Source organism: Equus quagga, chromosome 8, assembly GCF_021613505.1.
Source record: "Equus quagga isolate Etosha38 chromosome 8, UCLA_HA_Equagga_1.0, whole genome shotgun sequence".
Lineage (NCBI taxonomy): Eukaryota > Metazoa > Chordata > Mammalia > Perissodactyla > Equidae > Equus > Equus quagga.
In genome coordinates, this window is record NC_060274.1 from 93,652,465 (window position 1) to 93,673,012 (window position 20,548).

At 34.3% G+C, this 20,548-nt stretch overlaps 1 protein-coding gene across 3 annotated transcripts in view; it reads right to left on the minus strand.

Moving 5' to 3' along the window:
* IMMP2L (inner mitochondrial membrane peptidase subunit 2) overlaps positions 1 to 20,548 on the minus strand; it is an 845,195-nt gene that overhangs the window by 194,952 nt on the left and 629,695 nt on the right. For all 3 annotated transcript variants that reach the window (XM_046669026.1, XM_046669027.1, XM_046669028.1), the window contains exon 6: positions 2,048 to 2,150. In XM_046669026.1, the coding sequence (XP_046524982.1) occupies positions 2,048 to 2,150 (103 nt within the window). The remainder of the gene's footprint in view (positions 1 to 2,047; positions 2,151 to 20,548) is intronic.

A 20,548-nucleotide genomic window follows, 5' to 3' on the forward strand; every position in this document is an offset into this window, starting at 1 on the left:
GCTACACATAACATATTTGTCAACGTTTTGCTTACTGTAGCTTCTTCTTATAATAAACACAATGAGATTGTTCTTGCCACATGGTTTTCACCTTTTTTTTTTTAAGATATAAGTGACAGAGGATATTTCCATACCTGATGCACTTTTATAGGTATACTCATAGTTCAATGTTCAAGATGCTACTGTTGAATACACAGCAGGAAAGGGAGGCCAGAAAGAGCTGCACAGTAGCTATCATACACACAAGGCTTTGCGCACTTCCTGGTACTCTGGCTATCAACTCTATCCTCTCCTCCCTCAAATAAGAAAGCATATGGAATACAAATGACTGAGAATAATATTAATGATATAGGTAATATTGCAGTGGCTTTATCTATTAATAAAGAAAAAGGAAAAGAAAAAGCAAACCAATCTCAAACTTTAGTATTTCCTTGTTAGAAACTAATTATTTAGCACACATCCCACAACTGATAACAAAACAACAGGTTTTAACCCTCCATTTCAAAGTCACTGCCATAACCAATTAAAAGCCAAACTAAAGTTAACTAACATTTTAATGTAGACTTGGCCAGCAATATGATACATTTAATACATTTAATCTTATTGATGAGAGAGAAATAAAACCGCTTTTAGCTTATTTATTTTCACTTTCAATTTGCTACTAAATTTATGCATAACTGTCACTTCTACTGCACTATGAGTGACCTACAACATTTCCAATCTGTTCGTCCCATCTTTGGTAGACTCTGCAAAGATTAAACTGTATTTTTGTAATAATTACTATTCAAGAGCAAGAAAGACTTCAGAGGTTTTTATTATCATCATTGCAACTAGAAAAAGGAAGTAACAGTAGTCTCTTAAAGTTTTCTCCCACTTATCCGTTATACTTATCCAATCTCATCTCTGTTATTGTACTTTTAGCCAAAGGTGAGTCAAATTGGCTGCTCCTCTGGTGAAAATAATAGTGGTCTCTCGTAATATGTGATGGAAATTGTCTTACAGAGACCACCAAAGTTTAGTTTTAGACAAAACTATGTCAATAAATTTCTTTTGCAAACATATCTGAAGGTGTTTAATATTAACTTATACTTACATAATAAATATAGATATGCCTAGCTTTAGGAAAATCTAATGGGGCAAGATTCAATTTTTAAAAATTTTTTTTCCTTTTTCTCCCCAAAGCCCCCCCCAGTACATAGTTGTATATTCTTAGTTGTGGGTCTTTCTAGTTGTGGCATGTGGGACGCTGCCTCAGCGTGGTTTGATGAGTAGTGCCATGTCTGCACCCAGGATTCGAACTGACGAAACACTGGGCCTCCTGCAGCGGAGTGTGTGAACTTAACCACTTGGCCACAGGGCCAGCACCACAAGAGTCAATTTTTTAAACAGACAGAGGTAACTAGAAATCAAGTGCAGTTTCTAGTAGTTAAAAGATTCTTCACTTTATATAATGATTTATTGCATGAATTCATAAATATAGAATTTCTATATGCATTCAAAATGAAAAAGATTTATAGAATATCAGTTTAGTCACAGATTTGGAATATAAACATGACATAAGGAACATCTGCATTTCTGCTATAAATTAAATGCTGACAAAATGTTACTTACCAATATGATTTCCATTATACTTGCATATTTAACTAAATTTAGAAAGTTGATGCCTATAGGTATTTTACATATTATATCTGTTAAACACTAACTGAAAACATAAGGTAAAAAGCATATCTGTGAGGAAAAATTGGCCCCTCCTTTTGGGATCAGTCAGTCAGCTGAAATCATCTTTTGGTACCTTATTGAAGTGTCTAAGTTCTTTTCTATGAAACACACACACACATGCCCATGCACATGCACACACACACACACACACACACACACCCCTTGACAGCTTACTTTATCTATACAATATTTAAAAGAAAATTTTCAAACATAAACTGTTCCACCCTAAACTCATGTTCAGTCTTGGCCGGATTACCTGAGCAACCTATCTGACATATTTTGGTTTCTACATTTAAAATCTAATTATATCAGCAACAAGATGACTTACCGGACCAAAAGAATTACTGTCAAAACTGTGTCCATGATGATCACCTTCAACCCAGATATGACCACGGGGTACTTTGACATACCGGTTTTTGTGTCCTATAGTTCTAGAAATAAACAACAAAACCACTGAGATAAGAACAGAAAAGAGATCAAATAGCTAAGCAGATAAATTCAGGAAGGGTAAAAATGCTGTTATAAAAACTCAACAGATTACTAAAGGTTAACCATGGGGCTACTCTAAACTTCATTAAGATAAGGTTAGGACCCCGTAAAGCTACCCACTGTATTTTTTTGCGTATTTCTGTAGGTAGGAATTTTGTGCTTAAATAAAATGCACTAGCACCAAATATAATGTTTTGCTATTTAATCTGATTCACAATATCATAAACAAGTTTTTACGAAATTCAATAAGCGCTAACAAAATATGGATCTATTTTTTTCTGATATTTGCTTTTATGTCAATGTTCAACTCGGTCAGCTGCAAGTTTCATTTTTGTAGTCAAATAAACTTCTCCAACCCACTGATAGTACTTTTCATAGCCTCAATACTCTAAAATTCAGCGTATATAAGAAAGAAAAAATCCTGGACCATCTCTTGTCAGGTATAAACTATCAATGTCTGCTGAAAATTTCTGATCAGCACTATTTGATTTCATAAATTATTCTTGAAAATGAGAAGCTTTTTAACAATTTTAAAGACTAAAGATCAGTGATACACAGTTAGCGGAACATTTTATATTCTTAAGGCTGACAAGAAAATGGAATAAAGAAAGTCTCTCTCACACAGTGCTGAGGGCAATGTAAAACGATACAACTTTTTTCTTGTTTTGCCATTTTGGACCTATTTTTATCAAATTTATTAATAGACTAAAATTTACATGCTTTTTGACCTAGTTATTCTACCGGTAGAACTCCATTCCAAACAAGTAATCAGAAATATGGACAAAGATTTATTATTGGGATGTTCAACACAGGCCTTTTTATAGTAAAAAAATAATAATAATAATCTTCCTAAATATCTAACAACATGGCATTGGCTAACTAAATTATCATACAACCAATTAAATAAAAGGGATGAGATTACAACAAAACATTATCCCAATCTTATAATAATAAATTCTTTTGGGGGCAGAGACTGTTTTCTTCTTCTCTTATTTCGCAAAGCACTCAGGAAAATCCCTAGCCTAGAGTAGCTTCTCAATAAATGTTGGTTGAATGAAGGAAGGAATGTCACCCCCAAGGCTATAGAGTTAAGCCAAGAATCCGAGCTTTGCACACTGTTCTTTGAGGTGGAGTCCCCATCAGAGCATTTTTGTTAGTTAGCAAGTTGTATACGTGCAGAAGAATACAACAAAAGGAAAAATATACATAAATTGGTGCGATAGAAATTCAAACTATTGATTATCTAGAATGATTTTTAATTTTCAAGATAATTTCAGTGTTGAATTACTTTGCTTCGATCAGGAAATTATTCATGCAAGGAAGCAATGTTGTGGCCATTACAAGCCCACAGTAAGGTAATGACTGCTGTTTATTTTTAATTACTACTGGGAAGAAGAGCTTCAGCTTTTTAAAGAAAAGCAAAAACAAGTTGAACACATCTTACCATGATATGCTGTGTAATATAAGTGTTCTTCAATTAAAATCAGTCAATTAGTTCTTGACATCTCTACTGCTTTTACCATGAGATTGCCTCTAAGAACTAATATCCCACATCAAGTGTTAATGACTGGGAGAAAACCCTTTTACTTAATTGTTGGCAATGCACACTCCTAAAAAGTCCAAACATTTGTTCACCTTATTAAGCTGGCTATTTTGGATAATATTCAGAAAGAAAACAATTACTCATTTTTTCTCACCAGATAATCATTCAAGCAGAATTATGAAATGAAACCAGCATAAAATCATTTCTGCCATGAAATGGTAGGTTTTAAATCAAGAATATTTTTCTGGAAACAAAAAGAATGATATAAAACTCAGATTCAATTTCAATGTCACATAAACCAAGGAGTCAAGATACTTGTGGTAGAAGATGATAGTATCATAAAATTACCGGGGATAGCTGCACATTTCCTTGTATTGATTATCTTATCCAAAAATTTAAATACGCCCATCTTCCCATCATTGTCTACCTCCTTACAATGCTTTATTTTTCTTCACTGCACCTACTAACACTTGACGTTCATATGTTGGTTTATTTGTTTATTGCTTATCTCCCCCCGACTAGAATGTAAACTTTGGAGCTTTGTGTTTCTTGTTCACTAGAGTATCCCCTGAGCCCAGAAGAATGCATGGTACAAATTGCTCAAAAAATATTTGTTAAATGAATGTGTAACTGAAGAATGAAAAATACTGCCAAAAAGGCAGAATAATACAGTGGAAAGTGCATAGAGTTCTGGAAACAGACTAAACCAGTTTTAATCTTGATACCACTACTCACAAGTAATCTTGTGCCAGTTAGTTTCTACCTGTATTCGCCCACCTTTAAAATGAGATGAATAAGACACACTCTGACTGGGTTGAGATGAAGTTTCGTAGTTAGATGAGAATATAATGGAGAAGTTACTAGGGAATATAGTCTCTGCAATCAGCCTATCTTGGCTTTTATATCTGACAACACTTTCAAGTTTATGTAATCTTGGGCGAGTTGATGAAACTCTAAGTGTCAGTTTCCTCATTTGCAGAATGGGGCAAATAATGGTACCTAACTCAAAAAGTTGTTCTATGGAGAAAGGGGCATGTATTAAACACTTGACAAATGGATTCTCTTATAGTTGCAACTTTTTGAAGTAAAGCACTCAACAGTTCTGATGCATAGTAAGAACCCACTAAGTGGTAGTTATTATTGCTATGGTCTTCCTTTGTCCACTATTTTCTTTCATTTCAAAATTCAGAATGTGTTTAGCCTCTACTATCTATTAGCATCAGTCTCTTAAAATTACCCGAGCTACGCTTCAATAATTTCTTTTCGCCACATTGGCACTGTGACTGTAGACGATTTTTAATGGTATAATGAATCTTATTTTTCTTTTATTCTTATACCCTTCTGGGATACTCTAAAACTTAATGTGAAAACACAATCTATCTGTTTGTGCATATTCAAACATGCAGAGAGTAGTAGGTGAAAGTGTCATGTAGCTATTTGTGCTTTCACTTACTAATCACTTGCACATTTGAATGTTGCTGCGCTAATAGAGAGCGGTTTGCCTAGATACTGGACAGGTGTGAAAGAACTCTTCGAGCTGTAAGACCCTGGTAAAATTCATGTTATATACATAGTGCATATTTTATCTCTCAGGTTTCAATCTAACTGTTTAAAAGATAACTCAAAGTAGCTTTAAAAAACATGATGTTAAAATATCGAGCTGGTTCCTTTTAGGACTGCCAAAGAAATATAATACTCCTAATAGAACTTCTCTAGAGAAGGATTTTTAAATAGCTTTGTGCTCCTGAATTCACATAAAAGAAAGACAAGACAATCTTTTAGGTGATTTAACAGTTAAGTGAGGTGTCAGCCTGCAAGGTTGTATGTATCTATGGCTTGCAAATAATTTCAGTTTTGACACTCAAAAATGAGTTCTGTATAGTATTCTAACTACTTGTCTACTAAAAAGTATTTTTAGTACTAGCTTTCCGAAGACAAGTTACCTAGGGCTTATGGAATGAAGAATGATTGCCTCCGATTTGATTTGACCTTGAAAATGATGTGATTTTTTTAAAGTCTCTGAATCTTTTGAGTGTCATCAGTTGAATACAAAATTGTTGATGTAATCCTTGACACCACAGGAAGGAAACAAATTCATATTTAAACTGTTTCTCAAATACACACAGACATATTCTTAACCTAGATAATCAGTATGAATAACTTGTGATTGATTGAGGTATTTTTTATTAGTATTTTTATTTTAAGATGTTCTCTTTTTGTTTTGGTTTGTTTTTTTTTTTATTTTTTATTTTTTGAGGAAGATTAGCCCTGAGCTAACTACTACCAGTCCTCCTCTTTTTGCTGAGGAAGACTGGCCCTGAGCTATCACCCATGCCCATCTTCCTCTACTTTATACGTGGGACACCTACCACTGCATGGCGTGCCAAACGTGCCATGTCCGCACCCGGGATCCGAACCAGCGAACCACGTGCCGCTGAGAAGCCGAAGGTGCGAACTGAACTGCTGCACCACCGGGCTGGCCCCATGATTGAGGTATTTTTATTTCTGCATTTTTCAGACTATTCTATTGATGGTTCTCATTGTCCAAAGTAGTGGCTGCCCTGATGATGCTTACTGGATTCTAGACCTCTGGGTCCTCATTGTCATAAAGGGACCATGAGTTAATGGCTCAGGACTCTGCAAGATCAGAAGTTGGAACTAAATCTCTTTTATCATTACTGCTAGACTGGACTAGAAAAAAGTGATCTACCATCAGGAAAGGGAAATAAGAAGGACACTGCCCATCTAGGGTTGGCCTCTGGAAGGGAAAAAATTCTCCCTTGAGAATCCACGTCCTGCTCTCAGGTGAGATTGGGGTTCAAATTCACACTGCTTGTGCAGTCTGGGAAAGTTGAGTATTAACTGTAATGAGCTCCAGGAATCTGGCAGAAGGAAATAAAAATCTCTTCAGGGATAATCCCTCAATTCAAGTTTTCAAGTTTTCTATAGGTAAGTCCTGCCAATAGGAACTCACAATCCAAAAAACAGAACTCACAAAAAATAGCTAGCATTAATGAGTAGGACAAACAATAAACAGCAGAATTAGACCCTCAAGGACTTCAAATGCCAGATCTATCAAATATAGAACATAAATTATGCATATTTAAATATTTTAAAAATTAAAAAGAATTAAAAACATAAACAAAGAACAATATACTATTTTAAAAAGACCGACATTTGAAAAAGAACCAAACAGAACTTCTAAAACTTAAAATATATTATTAAATAGGTGAATTGAAAAGCATATTAGTATAAACTAAAGAAAGAAGTAATGAACTGGCATATATATGTAAAAAAATTACTTAGGTAAAGAAATGAATAATATGAGAGATGTTAAAGAGACATGGGGAACATTACTAGAAAATGTAACCTAAGTATAATCAGAGTCCCAAAGGAAGAGACAAGAGGCCATATTTGAAGAGATAGTGATAGAGAGTTTTCCAGAATTGATGAAAGTGTAAATTCACAAATTCTGGACTCAAAGTGAATCACAAGTAAGATAAATGGAAATCACACCTTGAGACATTGTAATGAAGTTGCAGACCACTAAAGACCCCCTCGCCCCCCAAATTTTTGAAAAGCTGCCAGAGAAAAAAGGACTATCTTCAAAGAAATAACAATTAAATTGACAGCAGAGTTCACTTGTTAGTGTATAATTTTAAATTGCTGAAATATAATTCAGCAACTTTGTGTACAATTCAATGAATGTTAAAAATTACACAGTCACATAACCACTAGATCAAGATATAAAACACTTGAATCACCCAAAAAAGTTTTTTCATGCCCTTCTGCATGAAAATTTGCCCCCACCTCCATCCTTGGTTCCAGGTAGCCACAGCTGAGATGATTTTTGTCATCATAGTTTTGCCTTTTCTAAGATTTCATATAAATGGAATCACTCAATATGTATTCTTTTATTTCTGGCTTCTTTAACTTAGTCTAATGCTTTTGAGATCAATCCATGTTGTTTCATGTATTGGTAAGTTGCCTCATTTTCTTTTAATAGTATACTGTTATATAGAAATACCACAATTAGTTTATCAATCAATAGTTCATGGACACTCGGGTTGTATCCAGTTTTTGGCTATTATCAATAAAGCAGGTATGAACATTTGAGTATGAATATTTATATGGATGTGTGTTTTCATTTCTCCTGGGTAAATATCCACAAGTGAAATGGCTGGTACTCGAACGTTTAACCTTGCAGATACCTGTCAGACTGGTTTCCAAAGCAGCTGTACCGGCAGTGTATGAGTTCCAGTCGTTCTACATATCACCAACACTTGATAATTATCATTCTTTTTAATTATAGCCATTTTAGCGACATTCAGTGGTTTTAATGTCCATTTCCCTAATGACTAATGATTTTGAGTCCTTATATGTCATTTGTTTTCTTCCTTGGTAAAATATCTATTAAATTTCCTAAAAATTAAATTCAGTGGTTCATCTTCTTATATTGTGTTGTATGACTTCTTTACATAGTCTACATATAACTCTTATCAGATATGTGTTTTGGCAAATATTTCCCCCTAATCTGTGGCTTGTTATTTTCATTTTCTTAACAGTTTCTTTCTTCAAAGAATAAATATTTTTAAAATTTTGATGAAGTCCATTTAACCATTTTTTTCTTTTAGAGTACATGCTTTTTATACTGTAAGAAACCTTTGCTTAATCCAAAGTCATAAAGATATTCTCCTATTTTTTTCCAGTTTTATAGTTTTAGGACTTTTTTTAATATGGTAAGGAAAAAGGTTCAAATTTCTTTTTTCTTTGCATTTTCCAGCATTATATTTTAAAAGACCATTCGTTCTTCATTGGATTACTTTGTGCTTTGAACTAAGTTATGTCCCCTCAAAATTCACATCTTGAACCCTATCTCCCAGTGTTACGGTAAGTGGAGACAGGGACTTTTGAGACATAATTAGGTTTAGATGAGGTGGTGATGGCAGGGCCCTCATGGTGGAATTAGTACCCTTATAAAAAGAGACCAGACAGAGCAAGGTTTCTTTCTCTTTCTTTTTCTCTCTGCCATATAAGGACTTACACTAATAACAAGGAAGAAAGGAGGGAAGAGATTGAAAATATATTTTTCTAAGGTTTTTGAACTTGTCTAGTGAAGACTAGACACTTAGTATCTTTGGACTTTGTTCAGTATGCATTTAAAACATTTTAAGAATAATAATGGAAATGTAGTCTATAACTTATAAACCAATAGAGAGAAAATAGAATTTAAAAATCTCAGTTAATGCAAAAGAACGCAGGAAATGACAAAAAATAGAAAAAGCAAGATCAGTAGAAAGCACAAAATAAAATGGCATCCAAATACATCAGTAACCATAATAAAAGTAAATGGACTAATCTAGCTAATTGAAAAAAATGATTGTCCATCTAGGGAAAAATCCTAGCTCTATGGTTATGAGAGAGATACATAAAAGGACACAGAGAACTTGATAATAATAATAAAATAATAAATCATGAAAATAATAGATATATTAATATTAGACAAAATGAGATCAGGTCTCTGAGATGAGACTGACGTTTCAATAGGACCTGATCATGAAGAGCCATTGATGCCTATTTTACCCTATAGAAGGATTTTAAGCAGAGAAGTAAGCCTAAAATTCTTTAATGAATCAAGCCAAATTTTGTTTCTTAAAATCCATGGTCAGAGATGGTATTCTAAAAACTCCAAAGATTTCTTTGGTATCACAACATGACAAGCTGTTTTGCTACTCAATATATCCATTCTCTCTTCTGAGCCTAACCGCTGACACTTGTTATGTTTGCTTAGTAATTAAATGCTGAAGTATGGAGACTCAATACTCCTTTCCTTGGAGCTTGTACTGAATTAGAAACAAAGTGTATGTAATTAATAGAGGGTGAATTGAAGCAAATTAGGTGATAATATTTCTAGGAAGTTGAATCACCTATAGTTAAGTGTAAGTGATTACTTTCTTAGGATCACAGTTGGAAAGCCCCTAGCAATGACCTAATCTAACTGCTCTTCATACAGATAAAGCAGAGGCAAAAAATATTTAGGAAAAGTCACCTAGTAGTTAATGGCAGGGCAAAGATAATCGAAACCAGATTCCATAATTTCCTTTCCATTCCACCATAGATCATAACTACTTGAGATTCCAAAGAATAAGTCTTAACATGTTTTCACTGGAAAAAATGAAATGCCATTTTCTAAATAGACTATAGACTGTTGCTAGGTGATCAGAGCAAATCTATTTAGTTCATTTAAATTAGAAGTTAGATTTATACAGGTTCATAATAAAGTTACAGAATTAATTTTATGAATTTAATATGAATGCTCATAGTACAACTAAGAACTTTTTTAGTGATGAATATTCCTTATGTATTTTTTTATAAATTTGGATTATGGGGCATAAATGTGACAATTTCCTTAATATATAGAATGGTTTCTCCTATTAAACCTACATCTTAAAAATATCTATGGTTGTCCATAAAAATCACTACAATCGTCAGTGAGAATTTGAGAAAGATGTTGATATTTACCATACATCAAATTCCAACCATGCTAGATCATGCCATGTATATTACCCATACTTAGGCTATGTTGATCAACCTAGCAAGGAGGTGTCAGTTTATGCTGTATTACCTTATATATTATGGTTAGCTCATGAAGATAAGGTTTTGGACTCTGTGACAGTAGGGACTCTGTTTTGCTTTCTTGGTATAAATAAACATTTACTGAATGACTACTATGTGAAACAGTATAAATGATGTTGGTGAGGGCACAGAAAAGAATAAGATCCTGTCCTTTCTAACAAGATTATAACTTATACCATGATTCTAAACGTAAGCAACGTAAATGGTCTAGGAAATACACATGACAATTTAAACTACCATAGATGAGATTTAAAAAGTTGGAAGCATCTGCGAGAAAATAATTGATGAATGGAGAAGTAAATAAATGAATGAACATCAAATGTTGCTAACTACATAGTTTCAAAGGATGTTATTGTTTCAGGCTGGAATAGTCAGGAAAGGCATTATGAATATTTGAATCAAGATATGAAGAACAGATGAAAGCTAACTGGTAAAGAAGGTACTGTGGGTTTCAAATCCCATTCACTTACAGGAAAAAAAGGTTTACTTTTCCTCAGTAGTGCATTATTTCCTTGAGATATACCATCATAAATTAAGGAAAATATTTCATATGTCACTATCTAATGAAGGCATCCAGTAATTATAATTATATAGAAAAATTAAATACTTAAATTATTTTATTTTAGAGATATTATTATTGATTTTTCTCTTAAATATTCTATGCGCTATTATAATGTATCCAATATTAATTTACCTTAGATCATACTGGGTCAAAAATTTTTAAGTAGGTAAATATCTTATTGCATTATAGCACACTATATAACTATCTGAATATAGAAAAGATAACTCCACATTGTAAAAAAATGAATGTATCTAACTTGCATATATTTAAATTAGTTTTTGCTAAAACGATAATCAATTACATGTGATATCAAAGGTATAAATACCATAATCGGTTTACCTATTGTTAAACTGGATCTTATCACCAACAGAAATAGTGACTCATATCATTATTCCATGCATGGCTTCCTAGCAAACCAATTTAAATAAAATAGTGAATCTGTAATGTAGAACTTTATTTTTCAAAAAAATCAATATTTATTATAAATGGTATTTTTGCACTTGTTTACAAAGTCCTTTCTTGAAATAATTTCCTGGATGTCTGCATCATTCATCATTTACTTTTCGCAGGTTTTTCCCACATGCTAGTTACAGAGGGGGAAAAACACATTTCAGTCCTTCTTAATGTAAGGTCATATAATGTTTAGATATTAGAAGAACTATGAATAATTTCCCATCTGTTTCCTCTGATCTCAGTCTTACAACCTTAACTTTTCAGTATTAAAAGAAATGTATACTATTTGCTTTATTTCTTAAAAATAAAATTAATAAGCCTTTGGATTAGTTACTAGTAAAATAAAATATGAATGCCTCAGAGCTAAAGAGTTCACCAAACAATGGCTCTTCCTTGAACATATCTCTTTAGAAATAGGAACAATAGATAACTGCAGGAAAGCAGTGTGGCAGAGGGAAAATCAATGCAGGCTTCCATGCCAGACTTCCTAGTGGCATGACCTTAGGCCTTAGGGCTTCATATTCCTCAACTGTAATACAAGATAATAATAGCATCTGCTTCATAGAAGTGTGATGAAATATGAGATAATGCATGTGACCTTTTTAGAATAGTGCCTGGTAGAGTAGATCTCAACAAATGGTAGACAGTATTACCAGACTTAGGGAATAAGCTTAGCTGTTCTTATGATACACCAATTAAAGCAGCTAGAAAAAAATTCTTCTCTAATTCAAATTAATTCCACAAATATTTATTACGCGCTCTCTAGTATCAAGAATTGTTAGGCACTAGAGATGCAAACATAAATAAGAACAGGCCTACCCTGGAAGAATCTGTACTTTAATTAGGTAAACAGATTATTTTTAACATACAATTTCAACACAAAGTGCTAAGTTCAATGTTACAGGTGCAGAAAGGGCAAAATAAGGAACTGGGAAGATATCCCACTCAGCTAGGGATACAGAGACAGTTTTCATGAAAAGCTGACACCTTTGATACATTATATCCATATTTCTGAAATTATCAATGTTCATGGATTACATAATGGGTAAAAATGATCAGCATCCCTGAATCACCAAATTTAAACCAAGGAAAAGGTACATAATTATGCAATTAAGAAAAACATCAGCATCTTAAATAATAAAAGAACCTGGAGGCTACAAGAACAAATTAGGATTGAGGAAAGTCTTTTTAGGCAAGATTAAAAATCAAAAGTTTTGGGGCTGGCCCGGTGGTGCAGCAGTTAAGTTCGCACGTTCTGCTTCTCAGTGGCCCGGGCTTTGCCGGTTTGGATCCCGGGTGTGGACATGGCACCACTTGGCATGCCATGCTGTGGTAGGCGTCCCACATATAAAGTAGAGGAAGATCAGCACGGATGTTAGCTCAAGGCCAGGCTTCCTCGGCAAAAATAAAGAGGAGGACTGGCAGTAGTTAGCTCAGGGCTAATCTTCCTCAAAAAAAAATAAATAATTAAAAAAAATCAGAAGATCTAAAATATAGAAATACCTGAATATTTAAAAATTCAAAACTTTCAAAAGACAAAATGGACCGCAAATAAAGTTAGAAGTCAATAGATTAACAATAGGTTCGGGGAAAAAATAAGTTGCACATATGACATACAAAAGAATAATATCTGCACAATAAAAGAGCCCTCACAAAGTCACTCATATAAAGAAAAAAGACAAATGATCTGATCCAATAAAAAATGGGTAAAAGATATGAATGAGTAAGTTTTAGAAGAGACATGTGAAGACCTGCTCAAATTCACTAGTAGTCAGGAAAATCAAATTAGAGTAAATACAAGATACTACTTTATAACCAACAGCTAAAAAATCAAAAAGAGCTATAAAACCTATTGCTGGCAGGAGTGTTGGGAAAAGTATACTCTCTCACAGTGTGGGTATAAATAGGAAGAGTTATAGTTGTTTTGGAAAGCAACCTGGCAACATCTATAAAATTTTAAAAATTCATTTGCCTTATGATCTAGCAATTCCATTCCTGGGATTCAATGACATAAAAATGACTATATACAGCCACAGGTACAACAATGTTTACTACAACATTGTTCAAAGTAGCAAAAAATATATAAGCAAAAATAATAACTAAAAACAGGGCCATGGTTTAATACATGAGGGTATGTCCATACCACAGAATGCTATACAATCCATAAAAAGAATGAATCAGAATTATTAATTAACTCAAGATTTTCCAAAAAGTATTGTTGAGGGGTCGGCCCAGTGGCATAGTGGTTGGGTTTGCATGCTCCGCTTCAGTGGCCTGGGGTTCATGGGTTTGGGTCTCAGGTGAGGACCTACACACCTCTTAGCAAGCCATGCTGTGGTGGTGTCCCACATGCAAAAAATAGGGAAAGATTGGCACAGATGTTAGCTCAGCGACAATCTTCCTCAAGCAAAAAGAGGAAGATTGGCAATGGACATTAGCTCAGGGCCAATTTTCCTCACCAAAAAAACAAAAAAGTATCATTGAATGAGAAAAACAGAAGTGCATGTGATATGTTTTCACTTTTGTGAGAAAACAATGACAAAACATCACTATATATGTAAATGTGAATAAAGGAAACATTGTATCAGCATAAAGAAAATTATATTGGGGATACACAAGAGGTTATAGACATGAGTGGGGGATTGGGGTAATTAATACAAAGACAGGAGAAAGAAGGAAGAGCAAAGATAAAAAGAAGAAAAATCAAACAGCACTTCTAAACAAAGCGTTATGATATTACCATATTTACACCTTTGTGTAATTTATATGCAGCTTCATATCAAAAAGTAATTACAATAGACATAAAACACAAATATTTATATGTACACATATAAATGCAAAATATAAAGATTTAAAGACAAGCTAATAATAGTTTCATAGCAGTGAAACTAGACAAAAACAGCAACAAAAAAGCATAATACAAACACAACTTTTAAAGCTAGGAGTGTTAATTGGGGGTAATCTCTCCAGTAGTCCTCCCATTTGGTGGTCTTCCCTCTTAGACGGAAGGAATCAATCAATACATGTTGAGGGGGCAGCGAGGATAAAGAGCAAATCTAGTTCACAGAAATGCCTTCATTTGCTACACCAAAGAGTTTTCAACTAGCTGCTCACCGTACTAAGCAAAAGATTTGTCAAATATTAGTTCCAGTAGGATGCCTGCTAACACAATCATTTCTGTTTAAGTAATGTTACTGAAATGTCTTCCTATTTAAATGTCCAAAAGTTTGGTATTCATTCCACAGATAAGGAAGGTATAGGGATGCAAACTTTTACCTTTTCTCTCTTAGGGTTTTCCCTAATAATTACACTGATAGAAGACAGATGAACTAGAGAAAAGTATATACATTTATGTAAATTTTATATGACATGGGAGCCCCCCTAAGGAAGGAAGACCCACGAAATAGCAGAACTTACATGTTTTTATAGTAGGTTGAACAAAGAGGGCAGTGATGGAAAACTAACTGGATTTATGGGGGGAGGAGGCTAAGGGGAGGTAAGAATTATTTTAGAAGGTGTGTTTGTATAGAATTCTGTCTCATCTTCTTGTCCTTGATGTTAAGAATGTTACTTTGCTTCTGGTACCGAGAAGACATCTTTCACATAAGAATTTCACCTCTTCCTTTTAAGAAGAAAGCATTTGCTGTTTTTCAAGTCCCTTTAACTCAAAATAATCCTTACGTCAAGGGGGCATATTTTGGGGTGGCATTTTTCTGCCACCCTTCAAAGGCAAAGGCAAACAAACAAGCAAAAACAACAACAACACAAAACCGGATAACAAGAGCAACAACAAAAAAACATGTTCTTGACTTCCCAAAGATTTCTCCTCATCTGTGATTAAAACTAAGAGAGAAAGATGTAAGAGTGGAGGTACCTGCTGACAGGGCTGAGGCTTCTCTGGTCCTTACCCACGTATAATTCATAAAGAATGAGAAGACACTCTCCAGCTGCAAAATCAGTTCTTTTTCCTGGGTTCATTTTAATGAAAGAACTTAGCTGCCGTTCTATAGAGTTATTAAAATGAAACTTATCCTCTTTGGGTAGAAGGTTCCAGAAACCTTCTACATTTGTATTCCTGTTTCAGAGTTGAGGATTTAGTGTTTTCAAACCTCTTAGTAGGCCTTCTAGGACACAAAAACAACTCCTTAATCAAGGCATATAAACTGACAGATTTGCTTCTTTTCCCTCTGTTCTTTTTGGAGGCCTGCAGTTTTATTTGTCGAGAATTCATTTCTGCTAACTCTATTCATTATTTATTGCCTACAATGATTATGAAACTATTTGATTTCAAAGTGTAGCATGATGCCGTATCTTTTGAACGTAGCCTTTCATTTAGTTTATTTTTTTAAAGTCACTGTTTTTTAAGTTTTAATTACCAACAAATAACATTTCTATATACAACTACATCACAAGAACGAATAGGAATTTGGTTAAATTTGAATTGAACTGAAATTCTTTTTATATGATCAAGACAGCAAAATAGCAGTGGTATCTAATCAATGTCAACAGGAATTAGTTTAATCATCAATCATTTTTCTAACCAAATATTCCTTAATATGTCTTTATTGAACAGTTTCATTCAAACAAATAGTATTATGGAGAGAGAATATAATGACTTCTTAAAAGTTACCATCCTAGAATACACATTTGACAGCTATAGATTCTGCTTCATAAAAAATAAATATGAATAAAATAAGCTTTATAAAGTACCAAATAAGGGATTCTGCTAATTCAAGCTCAAATTGCTATAGCGTACATCAACCTGTATTATAAACCCATATTATAATGTCTAGAATCTCAGTATTTGTATGTAAACAGGTGAGTGAACTGCTTGAAAGTCAGAAAAGATGCTTTTCTTTCCCTATACATAGGACTATGACATGGTGGCAGAGCTCTTACCTGTGCATTCTCTGGACTACAAAGCATGAATGAGGTTATGGATCAGAATACCTGCCTGCCAAGTGGCTTTGCTGTAAACATGAAGTTTACTCAAAGCTTCCCAGGATATTTTGTTTCATACCTATCTTTGAATACTCGCTATCAGTGATCTAAGTCTCTAGTAAGTAAAGAGCAATTCTCTCAGCTTCCAAGAAATGTGCTCTTGAGTGTAAGCCTGACTTTTCCATTATGGAAGAGAAAATTCAGGGAATGTTCAATTCACATAGGAAGAGCAGGAAATTACTTTTAATAAGGTTTTATTAAACTTCTAATGTAATCCAGCATAATATTAAACAGCATAAAACTGACTTCTATGTCCACTGAGTTCGTACAGAGAATGTCTGACCTGTAAGAAATTGGATTCAAGTGGATAAAGTAGATCTTAAAAAGACGTAATTTCTCATATTGTTGTGAAGGTATAAACTGAAGAGTCAGTCCTTCATAGACACATCTTCTTGATATTCTCCCATGTAGGCCAATTGCTGCCCTCCTAAAGTAAATTGTTAAATGATATAAATCATCTTGTAAAACTTTGAAACCAGATAGAAAAGCCATAGCTAAGAAGAAAAAACAGTCAGAGTTCACTTTTCTTTACACCTGGAATCCAACAACTACTTCTTTCCTCCTTAGCTCCCACACTGTTCCAAGCTACCAGCATCTCTTCCCTGGACTCCTGCAGTCATCTCCTCACTCGCCTTCATGTCTCTATTCTCCTCTATCGTCGGTCATTCTCCACACAATTCCAATCGTGTCATCTTCCTGCTCAGTTGAAAAATTTCCAATGGCTTCCCACCACACTTAGAATAAAAGCTGAATTTCTTACTGTGATCTAAAAGCCCTTACATTTGAGATTCCCGGCCTTGGCACTATAGCTATTTTGAACCAGATAATTCTTAGTCACGAGGGGCTGTCCTGTGCAATTTGGGATGTTTAGCAGGATCTCTGGTTCCCACCCACTAGATGCCAGGAGCATGCCATTCACAGTTGTGACAAACAAAAAGGTTGCCAGGCATTGCCAAATGTCTCCTGGGGGGCAAAAATCACCCCTCCAGGAATCACTGCTTTACATGATCTGGCCTTTTACTACACCTTTGGCCTCACCTCCTCCTGCTCACTCTACTTCCACCACACTAGCCTCTTTGACGTTCTTCGAACACAAGAGTCCTCTGGATTCCACCCCTTTGCTGTACTCGCTGTTCTCTGCATGGAATGCTCTTTGTGTTCTATGTCCCTGTTTTAATGTTCTCCCTCCAGCTGAAAGAGCTCCTCCTGTTATCTTCTATCTCTTACCATACTTTTCTTCATAGCAGTTATCTGCTCCCTGCCTTCATAATCTAACTCACTGTTTATTTGATTTTGTCTCCGTCCCTGACTTGACTATAGGTTCCACGAAGGCAGAGACTTTAACTGCTGTGTTCAACACGGTCTTCCTAACTCCTAAAACACTGCCCGTCTACCTTTTCCATAGTTGCTCAATAAATATATAGTGATTAAATGGATGAATGAGTGTGAACTCTGGCAGCAGTCCTCTTTAGAATACCATGAACAATTTGAGGTTGCTGTTTCTCTCATTTTGGTAATAGCATCGTATAATACCTTAAATTGAAAAGGATTTTAGAAATCTTCAGACAACACAGTCATTTCACAGATAAAAAATTTGAGAGCTGGAGAGGTTAGTTTGTCAACAGTGATAGACTTAGTTTGTGTTAATTAGCCTTTAAAAATTAAAATGTGAAAACCAAATTTCAGGGCTTCTCTTTATAGTTTTGCTTGTGGGCATTTTATCCACATTGATGGAAGCTTCAGTTACAAACTAAATTTTTAGAAAATTTGAATGGAACATGGATACGAGTATTGAATATATGATAATTATTTAAGAAGGCTATTAATTGCCATCTTCATAAGTGAAGACCATTTTGTCTTAGATTTTTACATAGGAAATTCACTCAGTAACATAGCAGATAGTAAAAGGAAACACTGAACGAAAATTGATGGCTTACAGTTTACAGAAATGGTATTAATTTATAACTATGAACGAAAATAGCTCAAAATATATCAAGTATAGAATTAGATACTTGTCACCAGCACTATCTGAATGGATTTATTTTATGGACCTTGTAGACTGACTTGCATGAAAGCTTTAAGCCTACACAGGAATATTATTATTAAAACTTACAGTATTTTGATTCACTGTAACTTATGGTAATTTGTAACATGACTACCGAAGTACATTTCTATCAATTCAACTCAATTCACATTTATTAAAATGAGCATCTAAAACATACATGATTTTGGAGGGTCAGGAGGAAGAAAAAGTTAAGTATGGCAAAGCCTCTGACCTCAAGAATCCTATAATATAACGTAGTTCAAGAGATGAAGTAAGAACATTGAAACTACAACACAAAGCAGAATGTGATAAATGCTGGATTCAAGATATAATGATGATGATAATAACCTACTACATATTGAGTACTTATTGTGGACCAAGTAGTTTGCTAAATGACAGTAATTTAGGCTCTGTCAAACAAAGAAAACAACAAAGGACTTGAACCCAGATACACAAAAGTCTGTGCACTTAACTACTATTCTACACTTCTTTAAGAAAAAGATTAATTCTGACTGGGCTGATCCTAATGTGGGAAATTAGAAAAATACAAGTATGGTCATGAGTAGTACAAAATGTGACAAAAGGTATACAGATGATAAAATGAATCAAGAATTCATGTCAGAAAAACCCTGAATTTTTTAGTTTGGCTGGAATGTGGTTTAATGGAAGCCAGCAGATGCAGGTTGTAAGTTGGGGATGGACTGACTGTAGAAAAACCAAAATATCAATCTAAGAAGTATATACTATGTCATGTAGGCAATGGGGAACATCTGAAAGGTATTGATCAAAAAAATGACAAGATCATGCATAATTATCTTCATAGGACTAGCAGCCTGGGGCAAAAGGACTCAGCTGAATGGTCAGCTGCCAATGGCAACCACTCCTCCAGATATTTTCAATTCAACTAATCTCCAGAGTGGAGCCCTTGCTTTGTACACATACCAAACTTCTACTGATTACAGGGACAATATTTCAGTGTACATGGTATGGGGCCGCTTCACTTTGGAGTGATGATTCTCACTGACAGCTAATTGCATTCAATTCATCTCTTGTTTTGGGGGCTTGCTATAAAACGATCACCAGAGAAGCAAAACATTTAAGTACTTCAGCTTTGCAGCTCTAGCACATCTTAGGGTAAATGGCTATTTGCCAGTAAAAGTGGGTCCAAGAGAAGCTTGTGTTCCCTCTTAAGCACCAGAACCACATAATAACATAATTTGTATATCTTCTGATTGGATACCTATCTCATTCTAATAAAAGCAATTCCGTTTCACCCTTATCAAAAATCATCCCACTTAGATAATAAATGCTTATAATTATATTCTCTTCATGATTACAAAATACCGCTTTGATTAGATGAAACAGGCTTACCATGGAAACCTCTACATCCACCTAAACCCTACTTTGCTATTTACTTGTCTCAGTTAGGTTTCATATTTTGTAACCTGCATTGCAGTTGCACATCCATTACTAACAACTTTCCTTCCTACAAATTATCAGCCTGACCGCAATACCTAAAAAAAAACAAGTTTTTGGAGCTGATCATTCCCAAATCAAAATTTTCCATGATTCCCTTGTCATATGGGTTCTCTCCTCAGCACAGTAATATTAATCTTTAAGTAATGGTCAAGTCTGTGACTGCCCTGTAGATTTATTCTGTATAGCATACTAGGATTAGAAAAGTTTAATTTATTACTTATCTTTATATTTTTAAAATCTGTCCTATCACATCTTCCTCATAACAGAAAAAAGAAAGTAAAAAAGATGAATACATTCATTATTTCCTCCAAATTTTTAATGACAATATATTTTTTCTGAGTAGTTGTTTTTAACAGACATTTAGAGGAGCATATCGCCAGTTTGGGGAGGTCTGGAAAGATACTGTAGGGCAGGTGATATCTAAAAGTAAGAGATGAATCAAAGTTAGCAGTAAGAAGATTAGGAAAAGGCATTTTGAACAAAATGAAAGCATGTTCAAAGGCAGCAAATAAGAGATCCTAAAGCTCCTTAAAGGTTAACCTCAGAAGAACCCTGAGTTCTGTGGTTTGGTTAGAGTGTGGGTGTGATGGCACATGTGGTATCATATTTCAAAGAGATGAGA